Source organism: Eutrigla gurnardus (genome assembly GCF_963514095.1).
Source record: "Eutrigla gurnardus genome assembly, chromosome: 9".
In the NCBI taxonomy this organism is placed as follows: Eukaryota; Metazoa; Chordata; class Actinopteri; order Perciformes; family Triglidae; genus Eutrigla; species Eutrigla gurnardus.
Window position 1 is genome coordinate 15,102,042 of NC_139923.1, and position 22,146 is coordinate 15,124,187.

At 39.0% G+C, this 22,146-nt stretch overlaps 2 protein-coding genes across 2 annotated transcripts; one reads left to right on the forward strand and one right to left on the reverse strand.

Moving 5' to 3' along the window:
* The first annotated feature begins 3,200 nt into the window (after window positions 1-3,200).
* Window positions 3,201-13,405, forward strand: LOC311017924 (monoacylglycerol lipase ABHD2-like). The gene is made up of 12 exons (XM_084016581.1): window positions 3,201-3,328; window positions 3,413-3,488; window positions 3,718-3,794; window positions 4,155-4,385; window positions 5,091-5,266; window positions 5,653-5,820; window positions 5,973-6,156; window positions 6,387-6,479; window positions 6,875-6,976; window positions 7,146-7,215; window positions 8,016-8,100; window positions 10,328-13,405. Exons 4-12 carry the CDS (start codon window positions 4,174-4,176, stop codon window positions 10,552-10,554), a joined length of 1,317 nt encoding a protein of 438 aa, XP_083872707.1. The 5' UTR covers window positions 3,201-3,328; window positions 3,413-3,488; window positions 3,718-3,794; window positions 4,155-4,173; the 3' UTR covers window positions 10,555-13,405.
* Window positions 13,406-13,638: 233 nt separating this feature from the next.
* Window positions 13,639-21,276, reverse strand: rlbp1b (retinaldehyde binding protein 1b). Its single transcript, XM_084018565.1, has 8 exons — window positions 21,240-21,276; window positions 20,320-20,363; window positions 19,416-19,544; window positions 18,554-18,758; window positions 17,618-17,796; window positions 15,770-15,928; window positions 15,362-15,472; window positions 13,639-14,565 (listed from the first exon to the last, which is right to left on the reverse strand). The coding sequence occupies exons 2-8, from the start codon at window positions 20,329-20,331 to the stop codon at window positions 14,437-14,439; spliced, it is 924 nt and encodes a 307-aa protein (XP_083874691.1). The 5' UTR covers window positions 20,332-20,363; window positions 21,240-21,276; the 3' UTR covers window positions 13,639-14,436.
* Between the last annotated feature and the right edge of the window lie 870 nt (window positions 21,277-22,146).

Consider the following 22,146-nt stretch of genomic DNA (forward strand, 5'->3'; position numbering starts at 1 on the left):
ATCAATTGCAGTTGAAAATGACTGTTCAGTCTTGAAACTATGCTGTGTGAAACCTACAGCCCTTCTTCTCACATGTTGGACCAATAAAAAAACACTCGGATGACCCTTTGACATCAAAGCTAAATCTATATGGAGTGATACCAAGCTCCTGTTATATTCACACTCATTAGTTTGATGAGCAGTATAGGTCAAACAGAGGCTGAATCTAAGACGGGAACTGAACATGTATTCATAAATTCTATGTTCCTCATATTATGAGGAACATAGAATTTTAAAAATAAATTAAAGTGCATATATTAAGAAGATATATTTGGGAGACCTCTGTTTTCCTTTCCTTATTTGAGGTGTTTTCTATCACATTTTTTTCTGTTCTGCATTGAGCAATGTGTTATATAATCTATTCACTGTGTTCTGAAACTAAATTATATGCATTTAAAAACATAAAAAAAGTTTTTCTCACCCTGAACCACATTTATATTAGAAAATCAAGCAAAACAGGGGGAGACTTGGGTTTAATGACCACGAACTGCAGCACCCACAGTGTGAGTTCATCTGGAGACAATTGTTCAACTGATTACATTTTTTATAATACTGTAAGCAACACATTTAGTACAATCTGAAGTGAATGCCAAGTGCTCTAAAGTGACACCGGCACTAACTGATCTCAAGGACCCCATTTGACCCCAAAGTTTAAATCTGGTTGTAAGACTTTTATGGTGCCCATTCCTAAATACATTTGTGCTTAATGAAAATACCAAAAGACATACAAAAACGTACATTCAAATGCATGGAGAAAGAGTGAAAGTCAATAGGGGCCCACAGATTATTTTTTACATCACATCAACAGATTGATTTGTCTGTGTCTTGCTTCCCTCATGTTCCTTTCAAATACAAAACTTTAATTTAAATTTTTAAAAGATCTAAATGAAACAATCCATAGAATTAGATGCACTGTGCAGCTTTTTCCTTTCATCTTTGAGCAGTCCACTTTGACTCAAAACCATATCTGTACTGTAGGTTGTCTTACACTTCCAAGCATCCCCCATTCTGTCCCTAAGACATCTAGCATGGCCACATTCAGGCTTGAGAGCATCATTAAAACGGCAGATAACAATCATCGTCGGCCTCATAAATGATGATAATGCTTCAGAAAAATGAAAGGTTAATGTGGACATTGAATTGCAGGGACAAGAGAGATGTTTAACTATCCTGTAGTGTAAAATGCCAACGCTTCCATCAAGTGTGCTTCAGCAAAGATATTTAAGCCCTTTGAGGTTCCTTTTTTTTGCCTCAGAAAAAGTCACAAAATGCCTAAACTTAACAACTCAGCTTAACAGGGGGGAAAAATGCATTATCCGCACAGTCATGCAACCATAAGAACAGTCATGTGCAATGTGGGCTGGTTGACATGCAGCATGCAGCTGTCAAATGTAGTAAGATACCACAATGGCACATCCTCTGATGTTCCTCAGACAAAGCTTCTCCTCATGACTGACCCTCACGAGGATAATGGTGGTTAGATGGAGCTTCAATGTGACAGAAACCTTTTTGATCCTAATCCTCAATGTGTAGCACAGCATAATCCTGTACACTCAAACCCTCTGAAAAAATGTGATGTGAATACTACTGGAAAATGTCATAATTCATGAATCTAAAACTGGTCTGCATACATTTTCACGTCTGTCTCCCACACAGAAACCCTCTTTTACTTCTGCTTTGCATCTGGAAACACATAAGAGGAATCACACTTATGAACAACATAGTGAAAATGATCGAGGAGGGCAGTGTACATTCCTGTGGCATTATTTCTTTGGAAGAGGAACAGAATTTACAGTTCAACTGAAACCTCACTAGTTCACACAACAGTTTTCTGCCCACAAATCATCAGGACTGACTGTACCAAACAGAATGGGTGCAGCAACATAAACTGAAGTGTAGGCTTTTGTTCGTTATGGTGTATGTTCACAGAGAATACTGGATTGATTGGATCTCAAATAAATCTAACAAAATGAAAGAATTTTGCAAATGTTATTCATTTGTGAATTTGTACCTCTGTGCACATTTTTCTTTTTATGTTTAATATGAGTCAGCATCAACTTCACTTAAAATGAGTGTTGAGTTTCTGTGGCTTCATTTATTCTTTCTTCCTTAAAGGTACATGGCTTCATTTATAAAATGAAGTATAATGAAAATAATAAATATTTATTTAAAATAAGTCTCTTAACTACACTACAACAACACATACGGCTACATTTGGCATCGCCACTTCATTAACCATGTTGTTATGTGATTCTTTATCACATTTCAAAAATGATTTGTCATAACATTTGAAATATGATAATTGTGTTTTAGGGTAAATTGCTATGAAACAATGTGGCGGGTCTGTAAAATCCAACTGGGTCTTTAAAATAAGACTTATAATGTCTTATTTTCCCAGAATTACAATGTCACTGTGTCATAAACACATAATAATAAACCTGTAATACATTTTAGAACGATTCTAAACAAATATCAGTTAAAAAATTCGTTAAAAAGTCACTTGATTAGGTCACTATGAAACGGCTACAGGCCGACTCGTCACACTCTGTCTCCCATTAGGTGATGACGCCCTCCAGTGGTTAAAATAGTCAATGAAAGGGGGTATGACTGGAAACTGAAGTGACATTAATTACGGAGCCACTTCCACTTTATAAGAATTAAAACCACCTTTGAACATAAACATACAAACAGCTGCTCTCCTAACTCTTTGTGTAGTATCTGGGGCATTTATTTGAATCAGCTACAGGCTACTATAATATTCAACTTGTTGACTATAAGTGTGTGAGATTATAACCGTATTTGTGTCTATCTATTTGCTATTTGGGTGACATCTGCTTGTCGTTGTAAAATGTAAGCCCACAGTAGTGTCCAATAGGCGGACATGGACCTGCCCATTGAAACCACAGCATGTTGTTACTGTAAATTAGGCTGCTGGTTTCTCTGAAGTAGGAAGTAAGCTAACCCGCTGTTTGTTATGCTGCATTCACGTGCTGTCGGAATTCAAACTACGATCGACAAATAGTTCAGAATGCGGGGCCGGAATGAATCCATTAGCTATGATAACTAATTTAATATGTAGGTTGTAAAACAAATTAGTTAAAATATGTTATTTTATATTGTTGGCTAATGTAATTAATTTTGATCTTGAAAGGTCGCAGCTTTACATCAGCACCTGAATGCGTCCCGAGTTCCCTGCTGGTCAGTCACTCCTCGGCTGTAAACAGACGGTGTTCACTCAGCTCCGGGTGGATCCGACCAGAACCCGGACAGACTACCGAGAACCGCAATGGTAAGACCGGAAATATTGTCCGTATAGGCCTACGTGTAAAACAATATTACTTTATGTAAAGTCCTGTGTTTGTGTTTGTTGAAGCCTTCAGCTTCACCTCGACCCAGTGTCGGAACCGTTTTACCTGAGGAACGAGGAACTTAACCCGAGGGTATCTGTGGTGGGTGACATTAAAGCTGACACATTCTGTCCTATTCTACTTTTTGTAAGTTCCGGTTTTGTCGTAATGCATTATAAATGCACCAAATGTGACAGCAGGAAATGCTGGTTTCGTATGCTTTTGGTAGCCTATAGCCTTTTGTTTGTTTGTTATTTGTTTTTTGTTTTTTTCCCTCGAGGCACTGAAACTAATACGTTTTTACAATTCGGTTTAATTCTTTGTTTTCCAGCATTGAGTGAACAGCATCAGTGAAGAAGGAGGGTCCACAACCACCACCATTACTTTCAACGTCAGACAGCAAAGTGGGTAAGACGATCTAAATCAATGGAGGCTTCTATCGTCAAAGGTGGCCACAATAATACAATGCTTTTGAATTGAAAGTAACTAATACTAATACTACAGTTACAGTACTCACAGTAAGCCAACTTTTAAATAAATGTACTTTACATGACTATTTTCATTTTCTTTACTTTTATACCTGTACTGCACTACATTTTTACTTTTTACTCAACAGCATGTGATAGCTTAAGTGACTTTGTGGATTCATATTAATATTACAAAATAACTAAAAAAAAAATAGGAGTCATACTTCTGTCTAAATAACCTCCTGCAAGCTTGTTATGAGTCATGGCAGTTAAATGTTGACCCACCATGCTGTGCACAAAGGTCCTCTCCTGTGTCCACAATGGCCACCCCTGAGGACGGGGACATGAGCAACTTTGGCCCGGAGCTGCCGGCCATGTTTGATGGCGTGAAGTTGGCAGCGGTGGCAACTTTCCTCTACATCATTGTCCGCTGTCTGAACCTGAAGAGTACCACGGCACCACCAGAGGTCATCTACCAGGATACACCGCTCAGCCGCTACCTGTTCAAATCCTGCCCAATGCTGACCAAAGCGTGAGTGTTGATTTATCAAGACTTGTGATGCACCTTGGACTGGAACATTGGATGACTGATTTGGGGCTGAGATCACATCTTTTAGGCATTATCTTCATTTCTACTTGATCATTGGTTAATCAACAATGTCATCCTACAAGTAGACTTCTATCTTACAATGTGAATGACTCAGACTTGACCTGGAGACTCTGACATAATCTTAGACTTGTGATTCGACTTGGATTTAATTTAATTTTCATTCAATTTTTTTTAAGCAGAAACTACAGTGGAAGAGTTTCCCACACGGGGAGAAAAAGGAGCAGGCAAATAGTTTAAAGAGGAAACCATATGGAGAGCATTCGATGTAAACAAGACAAACATTTTCTTCAGATTAAAATCAAAAAATTTTTTGAGTGAATTCTTTCATTTGCTAAATCTTGCTAGCTTGAGACCCATGTATTTCTACCACATTGGGAAGTTGTCTATAGTTACATCATTTTGTGGTATGAAAATACATATAAGCAATCTTCTCCAGCTCAGAGTACAAATCCAACTAAGCTGGCTGGTCAGTTAAATGACTGCAGATTTGTCTTCCACCTCCTGTAATTGGAGTGGTATGGTTGCCTGGCTGTAATGTGATAATCTTTGCTAAGACTGTGCTGAAACATCTTCCGGGTGGATGTTAAGCTGTGATAAATGTCATATCAAGCTTGTCCTTTTCTTCAGATACATTCCTCCCCTGTTGTGGGGTAAGAGTGGACATCTCCAGACGGCCCTGTATGGCAAGATGGGGCGTGTTAACACTCCAACGCCCTTCGGCGTCCGCAAGTTCCTTCCAATGCAGGACGGGGCCACAGCCACCTTTGACCTCTTCGAACCTCATGGCGTCCACAGCTCAGGGAGTGAGTGGCAAATACCACACCAAAGCAGCTGGCTTTGGATTAACTGCATGTCTAGAATTTAACCACACAACTACTGATCTTCTGTCTTTTAAAGCTTATATTTCCATGATGATATCATTAATCATTGTTTTTTTCATTTTTATTCAAACAAGTTTTATGTGCTTGTTTGGAGTAAATCATCCTGAAGTCACTAGCTGCTCATCATAATACAGTACAGTATGCACAAGCAGGAAGACCACTAATGAATCCCCAGAGAGAAAATGCCACGCATTTCAGCAGCCAATTAAATCAACACACACACACACACACACAGCATCCACTTTTATGCCCACACATGACCGCTATGTATGTTTGTGTTCCCTCTTGTTTGTCTGTGTGTATGTCAGATGACATTACCATGGTAATTTGCCCTGGGATTGGTAACCATAGTGAGAAGAACTACATTCGGACCTTTGTGGATCACTCCCAGCGGCAGGGTTACCGCTGCGCTGTCCTCAACCACCTGGGAGCCCTACCCAACATGGAGCTCACCTCGCCCCGCATGTTCACCTACGGTAATAAGGGAAAACGTCACATGGTGGACCTACTGTATACTTCGGGTTTGATAGTTGATGTTGGTTCCCTAAATTGAAGAGAATTAGAGAATAACGGTGTCACACTTGAGTATGTATCACTCGTACACAGTAAACGTCTCTCTTTTGTTTAGGTTGTACTTGGGAGTATGCGGCCATGGTGGGCTCCGTCAAACGAGCTTTTCCTCAGACACAGCTTGTTGTTGTGGGCTTCAGTCTTGGGGGAAACATTGTCTGTAATTTCCTGGGTGAGAACCGGTCCAACGAGGAACGAGTGCTCTGCTGTGTCACTGTCTGTCAGGGTTACAGCGCCCTCAGGTTGGTAGAATGAAGGACAAACAAATAAATAGAAGCAGGGCTGGATATGACTAAAAACACATTGATTAGGGTTAGGACAATGGAGTCTTGCTTCAACTTCTAAAACGGCACTTTTGTCAAAGCATTTAAATATACATTCTATGTTAACATATACATCTTTTTTCTAAGCTGGTGTTTTTCCCACCTTGGTGTATGCATCTATTTATACATTTTTGTGTTTGTGCATGTAGGGCCCAGGAAACATTCCTTCAGTGGGATCAGTGCCGGAGGCTGTATAACTTTGTGTTGGCGGACAACATGAAGAAGCTCATCCTGTCTCACAGGTGGAGAAACACAACAAACGTTTCTGAAGTTACAAATATGTTTATCCCTTCAACTTTGTGATAGTGTCATTTTATCATATATAAATAAATTGCAGCATTGCTTTATTCTGATTTGTATGTCAGACAGCATCAAAATAAAGCTTGGATCTTGCTTTCTTTTAGATGTTTCTGCAGCAAGAAACTGGGTTTCTTTCTCGGATTTCTATCGTTCAGGTGTAGACAAGAAATCACTTTGAGACATCAGCCAAATGCTGAAAAAATTAGGCTAATAGGATGATTCCATCAGCCATAATTTGCTGAATTGTCTGACATTGTTAGACAGGGCTTACCAGGCAAACAAAGATTTAAATTCCTGCCGTGATTTGTCTTAATACCTTAATTGTATTGTTTAACAGGAGCACTCTGCTCAGCCTGAACTCCAGCAATATTGGTGATGCGGACTTGAGCAGACTTTGTGCAGCCACGTCTCTGATGCAGATCGACGACAGCATCATGAGGTGGGTGGAGTTTGGGTGGATTTTCTATTTTGGCTCGCTAATGGCTGCCACAAACCCTCCAGCTTGTATTCCATGTCACTGAAGTTATCTTACTTAGTTAAAAGGTTTAATAGTAATATTTTAAATACGTTAAAATGAATAATAAGTTATCATGCAATTTGTGCTGCAGGAAATTTCATGGCTACAGCTCCTTGAAGGAGTACTACGAGAAGGAGAGCTGTGTGCACCACATCCACAAAGTGAGTGTGTAGATGTACTGAAAGACTGATAGGTTTACTTTGATATACTGCTAATATTCATACTTCTACTGCTACTTTAACCTCTGCTGTGCCTTCAGTTAGTTGGTGTGTCTACTCCTGTATTACTAATCCTACTGTTACTACTGTTGATAGTTGACAGTTCTTCATCTTTCACTAGAAGCACACCTCTACTTCTTTTCTACTAGTGCACCAACTTGACTTCTATTATAATTATCAGTAATGGTAATATCACTCTGTCAATGCTTCAGTTGCTTCTACTACTTCTACTATTAATACAACTACTTTTACTTGAATGTACTTACTAGTACTCCTATTATCCAACTTCCTGGTCCAGGTCCATGTCTTGTCATTGGTTGAAGTTACAGGAATAGTTTGACGTTTAATGAAAGTTGCTTATTTGTTTTTCTTCCTGGGAATTGGATGAGAAGATTTACACCAGTCTCATGTATTTGCATTATGGAGTTAGAAAACAGGTGATGATTAGCTTAGCGTAGTTTAGCATAAAGACTGTAAGCGAGGGGCAAAGCTCAAAGACCTACATACCAGCACCTCTAATTGTCACAAGTTAACACATTGTATCTTGTTTATTTAACCTTAATAGTTTTAGAGGAAGTTGTGTGGTGTATACTATTAACTTATCAGGACTACTGCCTCGAATACCATTACATTTACTATTACTGTTATTTTTACTACTACTGGTACCACTATAGTACTGCTTCAACAACTATATTACTACTATAACTGCTGCTGCTAGACACAAACAGTTGTTTTGTCTCCAGGTCACTGTGCCTCTCCTCCTGGTAAACTCCTCAGACGATCCACTTGTTCATCAGTCATTACTGGATATCCCACGCACACTCGCAGGTTTGTGTTCAAAGTTACGATTATTTCATCAGAGGTAGATAATTAGAATAATTTGGGGTCTTATGCGATGGTGTCGTTAGCTATATTGCTTTGGTCATGATGTAGAGTTATTCAATATTGCACGTGTTTTATCCAAATGGATTAAAAGCACACCTGACCGTTTGACCCAAAATATTTCTAAAAAATGATACCAAACAAAATGTTTTGGTAGAAAAGCCTTCATCAGACATTCATGATTAAGAGGCATGGTGTTAAAAGGAGAGTACGGGTGTTCTGAAGTGGGTTGTATGAGGTCCTTATACATAGTCAGTGTATTACCTACAGTAGATGGAGGTGGATGCAACCCCACTTCAAAACATCTTAACTATCCCTTTAAGTAACTTAAAAAATGGCCTTAGTAGAACAATCCCAAAATAGGTCACACATAAAAGCAACATATTATAAAACAATAATATTCAAATACAGTCAAATTGGAAGTATGGCGTATGATCTCCTCTGCACATGTAGTTGTGCAGCAAAATGCGGAGGTGTAAACTAGACCGTTGCTATGACAGCTCATATTTTGTTTGTTTCCAGTGTTTTGCGTGTTTCCTAGAGAATGTTAGACTACAACAGTAAACATTGTCCTCACAGCAACACAAACTCAGCCTAGTGTTGAGCAAAGGCACCCGTTGTCCTTCCTCTCCTCTGGAGCTGGACACTGGAGCCTGTTAACCTCTTAAGTGTTGAAAAAGTCTGGTCACAGCTATCTGCTCAACACCGCCCTGCCCAGACGGTCTTGTTGAATTTTTCAGGGCCATGTGATATGACTAGGCTGGTGGATTATATATATATAGAGAGTGTGTGTGTGTGTGTGTGTGTGTGTGTGTGTGTGTGTGTGTGTGTGTGTGTGTGTGTGTGTGTGTGTGTGTGTGTGTGTGTGTGTGTGTGTGTGTGTGTGTGTGTGTGTGTGTGTGTGTGTGTGTGTGTGTGTGTGTGTGTGTGTGTGTGTGTCGCCTTGTCTTGCTTCAGCAGGTCACATGCATTGGCCTTTATGTGTGTAAATCAGTGTAAGTAATGACTTAAACCTTGACAAGTGGAATTCTAAACTTGTTCTTGACTTCAAGGGAATTAATACACATTCATTATAGTTTTGTTTTTGTTTACATGCTTCCCTTGTAAAAAGGGGCTACAGTGACCCAGTTATTATTATATTATTTGTACATGGTCCAAACTTTGAAGTAATGATTTGTTGATTAAACTTAAATTAAACTAATCTCCTGAATTTGTATGATTACCGGTAGACTTCACTCTGTAGATCGCTTGCACATAGACAGGAAACCCAATGGAAACCCACAAAGTGTGCAGTCATGGTGCACAAATAGTGTTATGGTAGCGTGTAGGTGGTTTAGAGTAAGGATGGCATATTTCTGTGTGTTTGGTAACCAAACGTCTTGGACACTGGTCTCACATTCAGTCTCCTCCACAAAGCAGGACAGCTTAATTATTTACCTTCACATTGACGAGACCAGTGTGCCTTTAATTACCAAATGATTGGAGGTGCTCGGCCAGAAAGTTACAACCTTGCAAACCTCTCAATCAACTAAGCTGATATTTCTGCTGGACAGTCTTATCCCAAAATATCCCTTAACCTCCCTGTTGATGTTTTGTAAGTCATCAGATTCACTATCTTGTGCAGGGTGGACATTTTGGGCCACTGTCTAGTGCAGTAAAATCAGGGAGTTTATCTTTGCCAAGTTGTCACTATTCAGTAGTTTATGAAAGCTACAGTAAGTACAGTGCTGCAGGGATGGTGTATTTTTGTAGGGCATTGCACTCATTTTCCTTAACAACAAAAAGGCAATGGGATTTTTCCATTGGATTTTGGATTATTGCTGAAAACAAACTCCATGGCAAACACAAGTTGTTTTTTCAGCAAGATAATCTTCTCAATAAACGAGAACACTCAAGGCTGTGATGGCGGACGAGTCGGTGTGAAGATGTTTTGTAGTCTTATTAGCAACTGCCTATTTTAAGACAAGTAAAATCTTCAAAAAATCATTAGAGGGCTAGTTAAATATTGACTTCAATACGATGGAACCAGAATTGCCAGGTTTTAGGACTCATTCCTGCAGCCAAACAAGCCCCATCTTTGTATCCTGTTGCCAATAGGCACCCCTACTATGTTTCACTACATTAGCCATACTTTATTAAAATAAGATTATCATACCTCTCTTTCTGTCTGTAGAAAAGATGCCCAATGTAATATTTGCCCTGACTCAACACGGAGGCCACCTGGGCTTCTTCGAGGGAGCCATGCTGTTCCCTCAGCCCCTCACCTGGATGGACAAGATGATAGTCGAGTACACCGACGCCATCTGCCACTGGGAGAAGAACCGGCTGGCTTGCCAGAGAGGCAGCCACAAGGACATGAACTCCTATCAGCAGAGAACAGGGGTAACACCCAGTGGGTAACATACCATGCACAGACGTCTGGAGACAATATTAATAGACCAAATATACAAAAGTATACTCTTCTGTATTTGTTGCACTTCAGTACTAATGGCCTTAAAGTTTAGTAAGTCATTCTGGGAAACATAGGAAGTCACTAAATTGATTTAAAAAGGATCCGATGAAGTGGGTACACTAATATAGGATACCTGAAAATGTAACATGACCCCACGGTGAAAGGGTTCTCAGTTGACCTCCAGTGTAACATAGCTTCACCCTCCGCAGGCTTTTGGAAGCTGCTGCTTCTTGAGCTTCTTCATTAGTGGGGTGATATGCAGCAACCAGAGGGTGAATGTGACCTTTGACCTTGTAGGAAGAAGAGAAACGTGTTTTCTACATGAATTACTACTGAAAACTTTCCTAGATGCTCAAATATTCATAAGTTAGCGACATACAAATTAGACAACTAGAGTAACTTAAAATGTTTATTAAACTGTAAATATATCCTAGGGTGGAGGACAAAGTCTGAAGCCTTCAAACATTTAATCATAATTTACTTTAAAATACACCTGATGAACCACCTCAGTTATATTTTGAAGCATATTATTGTCTATTTAAAAAGTCTTTGGGAATTTTACGGCCCAATTTTAAGTGCCTTAATATAAATGTGAATCTGGGCTTCTCATGAATCATTGGGCTACCTCGGATAGGCAGCCGTAGGACATGATTTATGCTTTACAGTGGTGATTTCCAGCTGTTGCTCAACATAATGCCTGTCGTGTTCAGTCAAACTGGAAATTTCATTTTGTTTTTTAATATTGCTATAATATGTTTGTTTCCATAAGAGAAGCTTGCTGTTTTATTGCAGGAAAAACAATGTGTTAAATAACATGCAGTCTGGGTTATTTATGTATATTTAGACATCATTTGAGCTCAAGTTGACTCTAGTTTTTCACTTTGCATTTCCATTGTGTGCAGTGGACCATCAGCTGTTATTGTTGCTGCTGACCTTTGAAATAAAAGAATCCGGTGTCGGGTTTTAAAGAGGATATAAAGAGTTAGTGAGGTATAAAAACAAAGTCAACAGAGATTGTAATATTTTATTTAAAGAGTTATTTCTAGCAGCTCCTGTGTTTTTGTATGAAAACATGGGTACGTCATACAAACTAGCATAAACACTGCTACTGGTACTGTTCCAGGTCAGCTTGTCCCATTCCATAAATTACTGCAATAACACAAGGAAAGTCAGACAGTGTTGATCCCTAAACATGCTGTTAAAGCGTATCTTCTAATATATTATTCAACCTGGACCGTATTTCTTTCATTGTTTTGTGTCTAATGGGGACAAAACATTGTCAACTGGTCCAGTCAGTGCAATGTAATGGTCCAGTCTAATCAGTCGGGCATTTCCTGTCTGTGCGTCCACTGAAAGTCCTTGTTTTTGCCACTGACAGGCTCAGAATGTTATTATGTGCTTAAAGGATAGTACAGAGAAATAAAACCTTTTTCTTTACCTTTCACTTGATCCGGTCTGTTTGTTACTTTGTCTAGTGAAGTCTCGTTCTGAAGTGTTGTGCGTTATATCCACATCAAATCAGCTAAATATGACATTGAAAGTCGTTGAGACATTAGCTGTGCTATCTGCACTCTGACTGACTCCAACACAACAAACTCTGACAAAATTCTCACTCATGTTTACACAGGAAACAAGTCACATGACACAATAAAAAACGGACTGGATCTAGTGAATCCTAAAGAAACAAGTTTTATTTCTCTTTAGGATCCTTTCCATGTTTTCAGACACACTTCAATAACCTGTCATTTGAAAAAACAAGCGCTTTTAGTTGATGTACATTGACTATGAGGAACTGCCTGATATGATTACGTTGTTTCCCGTTTAGCAGCTGCCTGTATTCTCAATAGAAGAGGTTCTTTTAGAATTGACAACACAAGATACTGAAATGGTCTATGTGGCTGTTGAAAACAGAGCTGTGTCAAACTCTGTTTACAAACACTTTCAACACAAAGGAGAGAAGAGAGAAATTGGGACACGAACAATAAGAGTATTAAATAAGAAACCCAATTGTGGACTCTCAATTTATGCACTTAACAATTGGACCAAAGCACTCTTCACTTTTCAATAAAAAGTAGATCAACTTTGGACTTTTTAATTATTCTGCTGCTTTTTGGCCACATGTGACTCCCTAAAAACAGGCCCGTGGCTTTTTTTAACTTGTTTATTGCTACATACCGGATGGGTGGAGTTTGCCATATAAAAAATAAATAAATACAGTGAGAGAGGAAAAAACTTTTTTTTTTTTTTTTACATTAAAACACAGACGACATGGAAACTATCACAGAAAAAGTACTTCTGTTATGGCTCATGATATGGCTTGTGTGTTTCCATGAGAAATGTACTGATAAAGATATCAAACATTGACAGAATGAGGTGGATTTCATGTGACGCAATCATTGGTTTTCTGTGGTTTATACTGGGGATTTAGTGTGAATGTTTGCTGTATTAGTCACAGTTTCCTGTGAGTAACATCCTGTCAGAGAAATAAATGTAGAAGACTCCACCCAATGTCATGAAAGGCTTATTAACCAACATCATCAACCCTTACATTAAATACAACCATAATTCTCTATCTGTCCTTTAAAAGCCTAATATAACCTGCAACAGCACCACTGTTGTGTCTATGTGCAATGTGTCCTGACTGATATCGACTCTTTGGCCTGCACTTTACAGTTCCTCTTGTTCTGTGGGAGACTATCGTATGTATCAGCATATGGGTGTAACATTTATAATCTAATCTTAATGTGTTGACTGATAAGTCCTATTTGAACTCACCCATTAATAAATATTTTTCACATAGATGTTTTTTGTTTTGTCATTTTTTCGGACCCGTTTTCGACTTTCGAGCCGTGCTATCGGCATGGAAATGTCTCAGTCTGCCACTTTGGTCCAGATGGAAATATCACAATGATTATTGGATGGATTGTCAAGGGATTATGTGCGTACGTCTCCTACTGGACAAGTTAACTCTTGTTTGGATTAACAAATTGATGCAAAGACTAAAACATTTATATACAGTTTATTGTACATTATTATTGGTGCACCAGGTAGCACAATGGGTATAACGTCACAATATTCATATAGAAGAACAATCTAAAAACACATGAAAGACAGGCACTTGTTGAAAATGCAGCCTTGTACTTGAAGAAGAGATGAGGGTCAGAGGGTGGGAACTCAGAAAGCTTGGGCCTGCCAGTGTTAAGACAAGCTGTGTGGGTGAGCTAGGGTCCAAACAAAACACAACTGAACAGGAGAAAGAACGTGGATCAGTGTGAGTTTGGTATGAAAATCAACTTGCAAAGCCTGGAAATCTGATTTGTCACAGCAATGAAACTTTTCCTCTGTGGTGAATTACAATGAGCTCTGAGAGCTTGTGTTTCTGAATCAGTAATATAATGGACATGTAAAATAATCATTTGCGCAAAAATAGCAAAAAACTACATGTTCAATGGGATGAATTATCTATTCCATGTATTTAAACTAAGAAGGTTGATTTTCACATTACCGGTGTGAAGTGAAGTCAGTGGTTTTCCTGGAAAAATATCTTAAATCTGTCCGTGTTTCCAGTCACATAAAGGTTAGACTATATAAGTGTCAATCAAAGGATTTATACAGAGCACTGTAGAGTGTTATCATGATTGAGGGTGAGTGGGTTCCTGTTGGACTGTGCTTTGTCAGGACCTCTTGAACTTCTCACACACTTGTGACTTTCATTCATAACGTTTCTCTACAACCACACAGCTAGTTTTAGGCTCTGAGTCTCCAGAGTCTCAGGGGTTTGTAATACATGATGATTCTTCGCCTGGTTGGGGCAAAGGGAAGGAGGAGGTTTAGTCAAACAGCTTGGCTGCTGTGGCCTTTCCGTCGTACTTGGAACCTTTTCCATCAAACTCAGAAGGAAGGATGTCAGCGTCAAACTCCTTGTAATAGTTTTCCAGCTCGTCTCCGTGGACAAACACCTAGAGAATGGACAGCAGCTGTTAGAGGCATTTGTGACTGTGGGAATTTTCAGTAATATATAAATAAGTGATATTCTTTATTTTCACAGATATCTTTAACACTCTGACGTGGGAAGTGTTTATAAAACCACTGCAACAGAGATAGAAACTATATGAGACATTAATTGCATGAACACAGGATGAAGTCAATTGTAAAGTATTATTTGGGATATTGGTATTTGGGGTATTATTGGTATTTGGAGTATTATTGCAGGCCTGCAGCAAGCTAAAAGTTACATTAAATATTATTCAAATGAAAAAGAAAAATATCAATCTTCAAATTGCATTAAAGGTCTACTCTGTTGGATTTGATGCATGGCATCTAGTGGTGAGGCTGCAAATTGCAACCAACTGAAACTTCTCCTGTGTCCCAAGCATGTAGGAGAACTATGGTGACCGTTGTGTAAACATGTAAACACGATCGGCCCATTCTAAGGTAATGAAAATATGAATCTTATTTTCAGGTGATTATACAAATAATATAACTATATAAGATAGCTGACGCTAACATGTGTGTACTTTTACTGCTCGTTCCATTATATTTCACAACCTGGTCTGAAAAAAAATAGCCACACAGTCTCAGAGCCTGATCTAATGGCATGTGACAGTCAGTATATGTTTACATGCAATTTCTCAATAAAAGTCCTACACTGAAACCAGTTCTGACTGTTCCCTCTAACAACCACGTCAGAGCAGACAAAGAAAGAGCAGTGTTGCAGTCAATCATTATAGGATCATATTTGTATGTCTGACTCACTCTCTCTAGCAGCTTGCTCTTCATGAGTGGTTTGACAACATTGTAGGTGGTGGTGAAGTACCAGGGCTGGTGGATGAAGTGCACAGCTTTGAAACGAGCCGGGAATGAATCCTGGCAGAAAAAGAAATGGTTACTCTCAATAAAAGCTTCACTGAGGATGTCTTTTGTAGAGTACCAGTTGACCAGCAACTGTTCCTGGTACAATTAGATAATAAATGTCCAGGGTTAAGAGAGAGAAAGAGCCCTGTTCCATCAATCTTCTGTGAGGAGTATTACAACACAAAAACACGTTTTCCACTTAATTCCGACAACTCAGAGTTTACAACATTTAAATATTATGGTATAAAAACCAGCTGAAGTTGGCTTTTCATCTGCAGTTTTCATGTGTAGAATATCCATGTCATCCACCTGCAACATGTCCACCATCTTCTTGAGCTCGGTGGGTTTGATGCCTGACGCCTGCTGCATGGTGAAACCCTTAAAGTTCTCAATGATGCAGAACCCGTTGATCTGAGTCTCCTCGTTCTCTAGCAGCTTCTCCAGGATCACGCAGTAGGCACGCAGGATCTGAACACACACACACACACACACACACACACACACACACACACACACACACACACACACACACATGTTCATTCACTGAATTGATTTAAATCTTGCTGATATTTGTTCGAGCAAAATTGAGTGACGTGAAGGAAAATTATGGAGAAATACAGTGGTGGAGTGTAACTAAGCATATTATTTAATTACAATTTTGAGCTAAACCTTACTTGAATGTTTGCCTTCTATGCTACTTTATACTTCTAATACACTATATTTCGGAAGTCAATCTTTTTATTTTAACTTAACATTTCCCAACATTTGTTTGTAGATTCAGATTTTTAATATATATTATCAACAAATACATTTTGATATATTAGCATATACCAGGGGTCTAGACTTGCAACTTGACTTGGGTTTTAACACCAAAGACTCTTGATTTGAGCCATTACATGAAAATACTTGATACCTTCCCCCAAGCCAAAAGATTAAAACGTATGTTTTTTTTAAAAAATGTGCCATGAATCAATGAATTTCCCAAACCATTTAATGTTATTAACACTATCCATTTCCATCACCATCAACAGTTAATTCCCCAGAGTCACTTTGTGTGAACCAATCTGACAGCATCCAATCACATTTCAGGAGAGAACTATTTAGAGGTCACGTTAGGTTACTGAGTAGCAGTTAGAAATAATAAACCAAAAATAATTTCGTTCCAGCACAAAAACTATGCATTTTTTCTTTGTTCTTTTTTTTTTTTTTTTTTTTTTGCATTTGGCATTTGGTGAGGAGTGCATTTGGAATCAGGGGTCATATACAGTTAACGCCTTTTATTATTAAAGGAGTCATCACCTGGTTTTATACGTATCCAGCCCCCCTTGGATCGCTTTGGATCAATTCGTAAAACTTATTAGAAAAAAAAAAAAAAAATTTTAATCAAACATTGAGCTTGTTCTGACCCTTTTTCGTACCGCGATTTTATCACGCGAGATTACGCGCGAGGTTTTGACTGGTCCGGATGTGCATTGTATAATATGTAATGAGGCGCGCGTTGATTCGCCGCAGGAAGGACAGAGCCGGGGGGACTTGCCTGCATGCAGACTCCAAAACATAATGGCGGCGCTTCGGCGATTTCAGGTAGCGGACGGGGCGGGGTTGGGTGGTGAAAGAGGGGTGGGCTTATGCAAGTAGCCGCCACGGTGACGTCACCGAAGGCGCAGAATCAAAATATCGTGCTTTAGGAATGCACACCCTTGTGTGCTATTCCTGTTCGGAAAAAGAGCAGAAGCGAAAAAACGGCGCCACTTTCAAACTCCAGCCTTTCAGGCAAGTTTCAACTGAGGTCAAACACAGATATGCATGTTTTAACAAGAGAAATTGCGATTTCCTGGTGATGACTCCTTTAAATTGTTTTGATTTTTGTGTTTACTTATTTGTAAAATGTTTAAATAAATAAAATATACTGTATTTTATTCTATAATTTGGTAAGAGTCATATTCTTTGTAGTTTGAGTATATTGTAATGGTAATAATTGTGTATATTAATGAAGTAAAATTTTGAATGCATGACTAAAACTTAAAAAAAAGAACTTCCTCCACTTCTGACAAGAACAGATTGATGCAACAAAGAACTCATTTAGCGAGTGAAAAGTGAATTTTTCTAGGTGCATTGTGGGATATGTGGTCACCCAGACACAAACCACCCACTTACCTCATCAAAAGTGATCTCCTCATAGTCCCAGTTCTCAATGTTGAAGAGCAGAACCACGCGGCCGTATTTGTCTCTGCTCTGCAGGATGCCGGGGTAGCCGGCCTCGATGGTGCTGCGTACGGCCTCTGGGGTCAGATTCTCAAACAGCTCTGGGTAATCCTTCCTGAAACGCACGTAGCCTAAGTGGAAACACAGGAGCACATTCTAGGGTCACAGCAGACTGGACATTTGGCATTGACTGGGTTTCAGTTATTCAAACACTTTAGAATATTAGCTCAGAATTTAAAAGCCACATTTTTTTAAATAATTTTTCATGTGAAAAAAAAGCAAATTGTCTCTAAAACTATTTAGCCAGTCTGGTTTCTGTATAGATTTTTAGTGTCCCATGATGATCTAAATGCTGTTTCAAAGGCTTTTTCCAGTTGAACATTATTTTGTCAGTGCAAAAATGTATTTATTGGTATTGGCCTTCAAAAAATATGTCAATTGAAGTCTGCTTTCTTTCATAATTGAAATGAGCTTTTGTTGAAGAACTCGCAGTGTGTATCCATCTGTCCAGCGTTATAATATTCCAGACACCAGACTGAGATAAAGCTTAAAAAGTCACTTGTGTCCAATGTACTTGAGTATCTCATTTTGAATGTTACTTTGTGTGTATCTGAAATGAGCCATTCTGCATAATGAGAACTTTTACTTTTGGTTCTTTATTTTATGCTTTTTTTTTACTTTTTCTTAAGTAAGATTATGAATGCACAACTTTTACTTGTAACAGTGTATTTCTACATTGAAGTATTGATACTTTTATTTAAGTTAGAGATATCTCTTCAACCACTGCTTGTTTTCTTTTATATTGGATTCATGTGATGTAACTAGGTGGTTGAGATGTTCTTGTGTGAGGAAATGCTGTCAGTATATTCACTTCCAACGGTTTCATACCCTTCATTAGGTCGAAGGCTCGGGGCACATCGTACTTCCTGGCGCGGATGAAGCGGACCAGCAAACTGTCTGGTTTCTCCCCAAATGTGTCCTGCACTCCCTTGGCCAGGTCGTCACCTGCATCCGCCTTCTCCTTGATTATTCCTCGCAGCTCCTTCACCGCCGACACCTTCTTCTCATCTGTCTCGTTCAGCTCGTCCTTGGCCTGTAAAGTCGGACAGTTAGTTTAGACAGCTAACTGTCAAAAAAGTCAAAGAAAGGTTGACAATGATCAATTTGGTTTCACGTGATTCTTAATTTTCTCTGAGTCTGCTATTTTAGTGAGTTTTCGTGAATTCTTTCGAAGAAAATGAACCTCAAAATAGGCCTTCTGCCAGTGGTTAATGTTTCTTAAGGGGGAACAAAAGCTGCAGCTAGCAAATGTCAGCATAGCCAGGCTCTCTTTAACTGTCTGTCTGCTGATAATAATAAACACATTTTTCTCTTGCAGATTGTGACCAACTGAATACCCATATGCTCATTAGCTCCTTTTCCAAGCGTGTCAGAGAACTACAGGTAACACAAAAATGCTGAAGGCCTCTCTAGAGCCAGTGTTTGACAGCTTTGTCCGTTCTGAGCTACAATAGAAAGATGGCGGTGCAAAATGGCCGACTCTGTGGACCCGCTCCCTATGTAGTTACGAAGGAGTCATTTTAAGCAAATGAAAACACAAGAGTTGTTATTTGGAGCTGATTATACACTAATGAACAAATAGTTATGAATTATATTCTATTTCTATCAATAAACCTAAATCCTACAAACTGGTCCTTTAAATCATCATGAGTGATACATTGTAGTGTAATGTAAGAACGGGTCTGGTTACCTTTTGCTTGGTGTGGTCCGGCAGGCTGGGGCAGGGTCCGAACACAGGCCCATGGTCCTTGACAGTGAGACGTTCCAGCTTGGCCCTGAGAGCCTGCTCCTCCTCGGACACCATACGGTAAGTTCCACTCTGAAAAGATGTAAGAACAGACGACTTACTAGGATCAACCGTACAGCTAAGTTGTGCACATTTTGACTTAATTATAGCTCTGTTATGTGTCAAAGCACGGGTCACTAATACGCACTAACACTGTAGTTGTGCAACTGGCACAGGTAAAGGAATATTAGTAAGTTACAACCTTCACTTGTGTTTGTGCAAAAAGCAGCGTGCTATCGCAAGTACGTTCTGAGACTCTAACGCTTTTAATTCAAAAACCTCAAGCACTGTCAGGCATTCTCCATTTAGCTGTGCGAGTTCAAGCACCTTTTTATTATGGACACTCACTCGCTGGCAATAGTGCATTACTTTGTCTACAGAGTCACACTTGTACTCCTTCCTGCAGATTGCTAATAATCTGGTGATCTAAATGTGTTGCTCCTCTCGCATGTTGCTTTGGATGGAAGTAATTATGTCAACATAATTCTCTCACATGACTTGCATGAGGTTTAAAACATGTCGTATCCACGTGAGACAAACTGGCCTTTCCACCAGTGTTACAGCAGCAATAATCAATAGGCTTCAGTGTTTGATTAATCTCCCTCATGAGTCCAGTAAAGCCTGTAAAACATGGTAAGGAAGACTAGTAGAGATTAACAGCTAAGGCTACTGTAGCTGTTGACGGCATCCATAACAATGGGCTTTGGTCTTGGGAAATGCTGAGCTACAAGCTGACTGAGTCCATGTTATAGCTCAGAAATCCACGTAAAATAATGACATTGACACAGTTTTAAGTGCAAATACTTACAACCACAGCCATATCTTCTGCTCTTTATATCAGATCCGTACTGCCTGGAAGAAAAGGAGAGGGAGGTAAAAAAAAAAAAAATACAACAAAACAATTGACAACTGTAATCCCCCTTCATCCCACCCTCTCTGATCTCATTGGGTACATTGAACTAACTATATTTAGCACTTGCCCATTCCTGGATGGTTTATCATGAGATTTAAGGTCGACAGTCTTTTCGTTTCATAATCAACAGGCTCACAGTTGCTGTTAACCTTTTTATTAGTATCATGCTGACAAATTCAGTATGTAGTAGCCATCACTGTTGATTAAACTTCAGTGTATATAATTAGTAAAGTATATAACCTTAATGTTCCCTTAAATCTTGGAGCTTAAACAAAACAAGCAATTTGAAGACATCACCTTTCACTATCGCATTTTATACAACAAAATGAACAATAACCAGCACATTCTTCGCTGAGGATAATATGCATTAGTTGCAGCCGTAACCGGATGTAAAACTCAATTGGCACTTGTATGTCTGCAGCATTATTTTAGGTTGAAATTCTCAAATGTCTTCTTTACATCACTGTAAACTTTGGAAATGTGATCATCAAAGTACTTGTGTGTCCATCATGTGTGGACAAGACTGATATCTGTGTATTATAACGTAGATTATGCAGCTCAGGAGATCTAAAAAAGCTGCAGAACTACAAGCACTTGCATTTTTGGGATTATTGGTCACAACGGGAATGCAGTTCTTCAGAGTTAGCCCCACGATGCACTTACTGAGTGTAATAATAGTCTCCAGTTAATTCAATTTAGCACTCAAATGCCTCAAAGTAAAAGAAAAACATTTTGTTTGGGAGTCAAAGTCAACCAAATATCTTTTAACTTTTAACAAGAGTTAAATTGAAGTAGAGGAGAGTAGAGGATCTTACCTGAAGCAGATGTGAAGTTTCTTGCGGGGGATTCGCAGGCAGTCTGTGAGGAAAGAGGTGGACGGGACCTGTGATTTGTAGCGTTGGGATTAGTGGCGTCACACCAGATTACAGCCGACTTTTTTTTTCTCTTTTCAATCAGCACAGAAGTGGCAGAGGGTGTGAGGAAGTGATGGTGAGGGTGTTTTGGCCAATGGTGGAGGTGCTCTCGTGATGAAAGGCAGGGGCCAGTGCACATTTCGGATGATGTAATTCCTGGAGTATGCACTTTAGGTAAGAGGTGGTTTGGGGGGGGGGGGGGGGGGGCTTGAATGAAAAGTGAGCATTGTGACTGCTGATTCTCAGTTTGATTTCCGCAACGTGATCTCGCTCGGGTGAGAGGAGAGAGATGAAGTCTGTATTCAAATGGTCTGTTTCACATGTTCACCGTGATGTTGATGGTGGTTGGGAGTTTCATTTGTTTCTAATGTGATAGTAGTAATAGTATAGTATAGTATAGTATAGTATAGTAAGTGCATTTTTTGCATTTTGAACTGAAAACAACACAATTTTATGTCAAACTGGAAATTGTGATGGCAATTTCTCTTTTAACATTTCATAGACTAAACGATTAATCAAGAAAATAATTGGTAGACTTATCAATAATGAAAATTATCTTCTTTTGCAACTCTACACTGCAGCTAGGATGATTCAAGTAAAGAAAACAAATAGGGAAAAAGCAAAATAAAAGAGAAAAAGCAGCAAATTATCACCAATATCATAGATTTGGATATTGACGTAGGTGCATTCATATCAGTAAACATGGACCCTAAATATCCACAATTCCCTGTGATCAGATTAGCTCACATGCACTATATGTCAGCATTAGGGTCTGAGAGTAATGTAAAGATTTATATAATGTGATCGA

Bases quoted from the DNA above. Each gene is read 5' to 3' on its own strand.
- LOC311017924 (XM_084016581.1), top strand. From the start codon at position 4,174: ATGGCCACCCCTGAGGACGGGGACATGAGCAACTTTGGCCCGGAGCTG. The intron at 5,267-5,652 runs GTGAGTGGCAAA...TGTGTATGTCAG, and splicing joins TGGCGTCCACAGCTCAGGGA to ATGACATTACCATGGTAATT. The intron at 8,101-10,327 runs GTTTGTGTTCAA...TTCTGTCTGTAG, and splicing joins TATCCCACGCACACTCGCAG to AAAAGATGCCCAATGTAATA.
- rlbp1b (XM_084018565.1), bottom strand. The intron at 15,929-17,617 runs GTAAGTGGGTGG...GTGTGTGTTCAG, and splicing joins AGGAGATCACTTTTGATGAG to ATCCTGCGTGCCTACTGCGT. The intron at 14,566-15,361 runs GTGAGTCAGACA...TCCATTCTCTAG, and splicing joins AGAGCAAGCTGCTAGAGAGA to GTGTTTGTCCACGGAGACGA.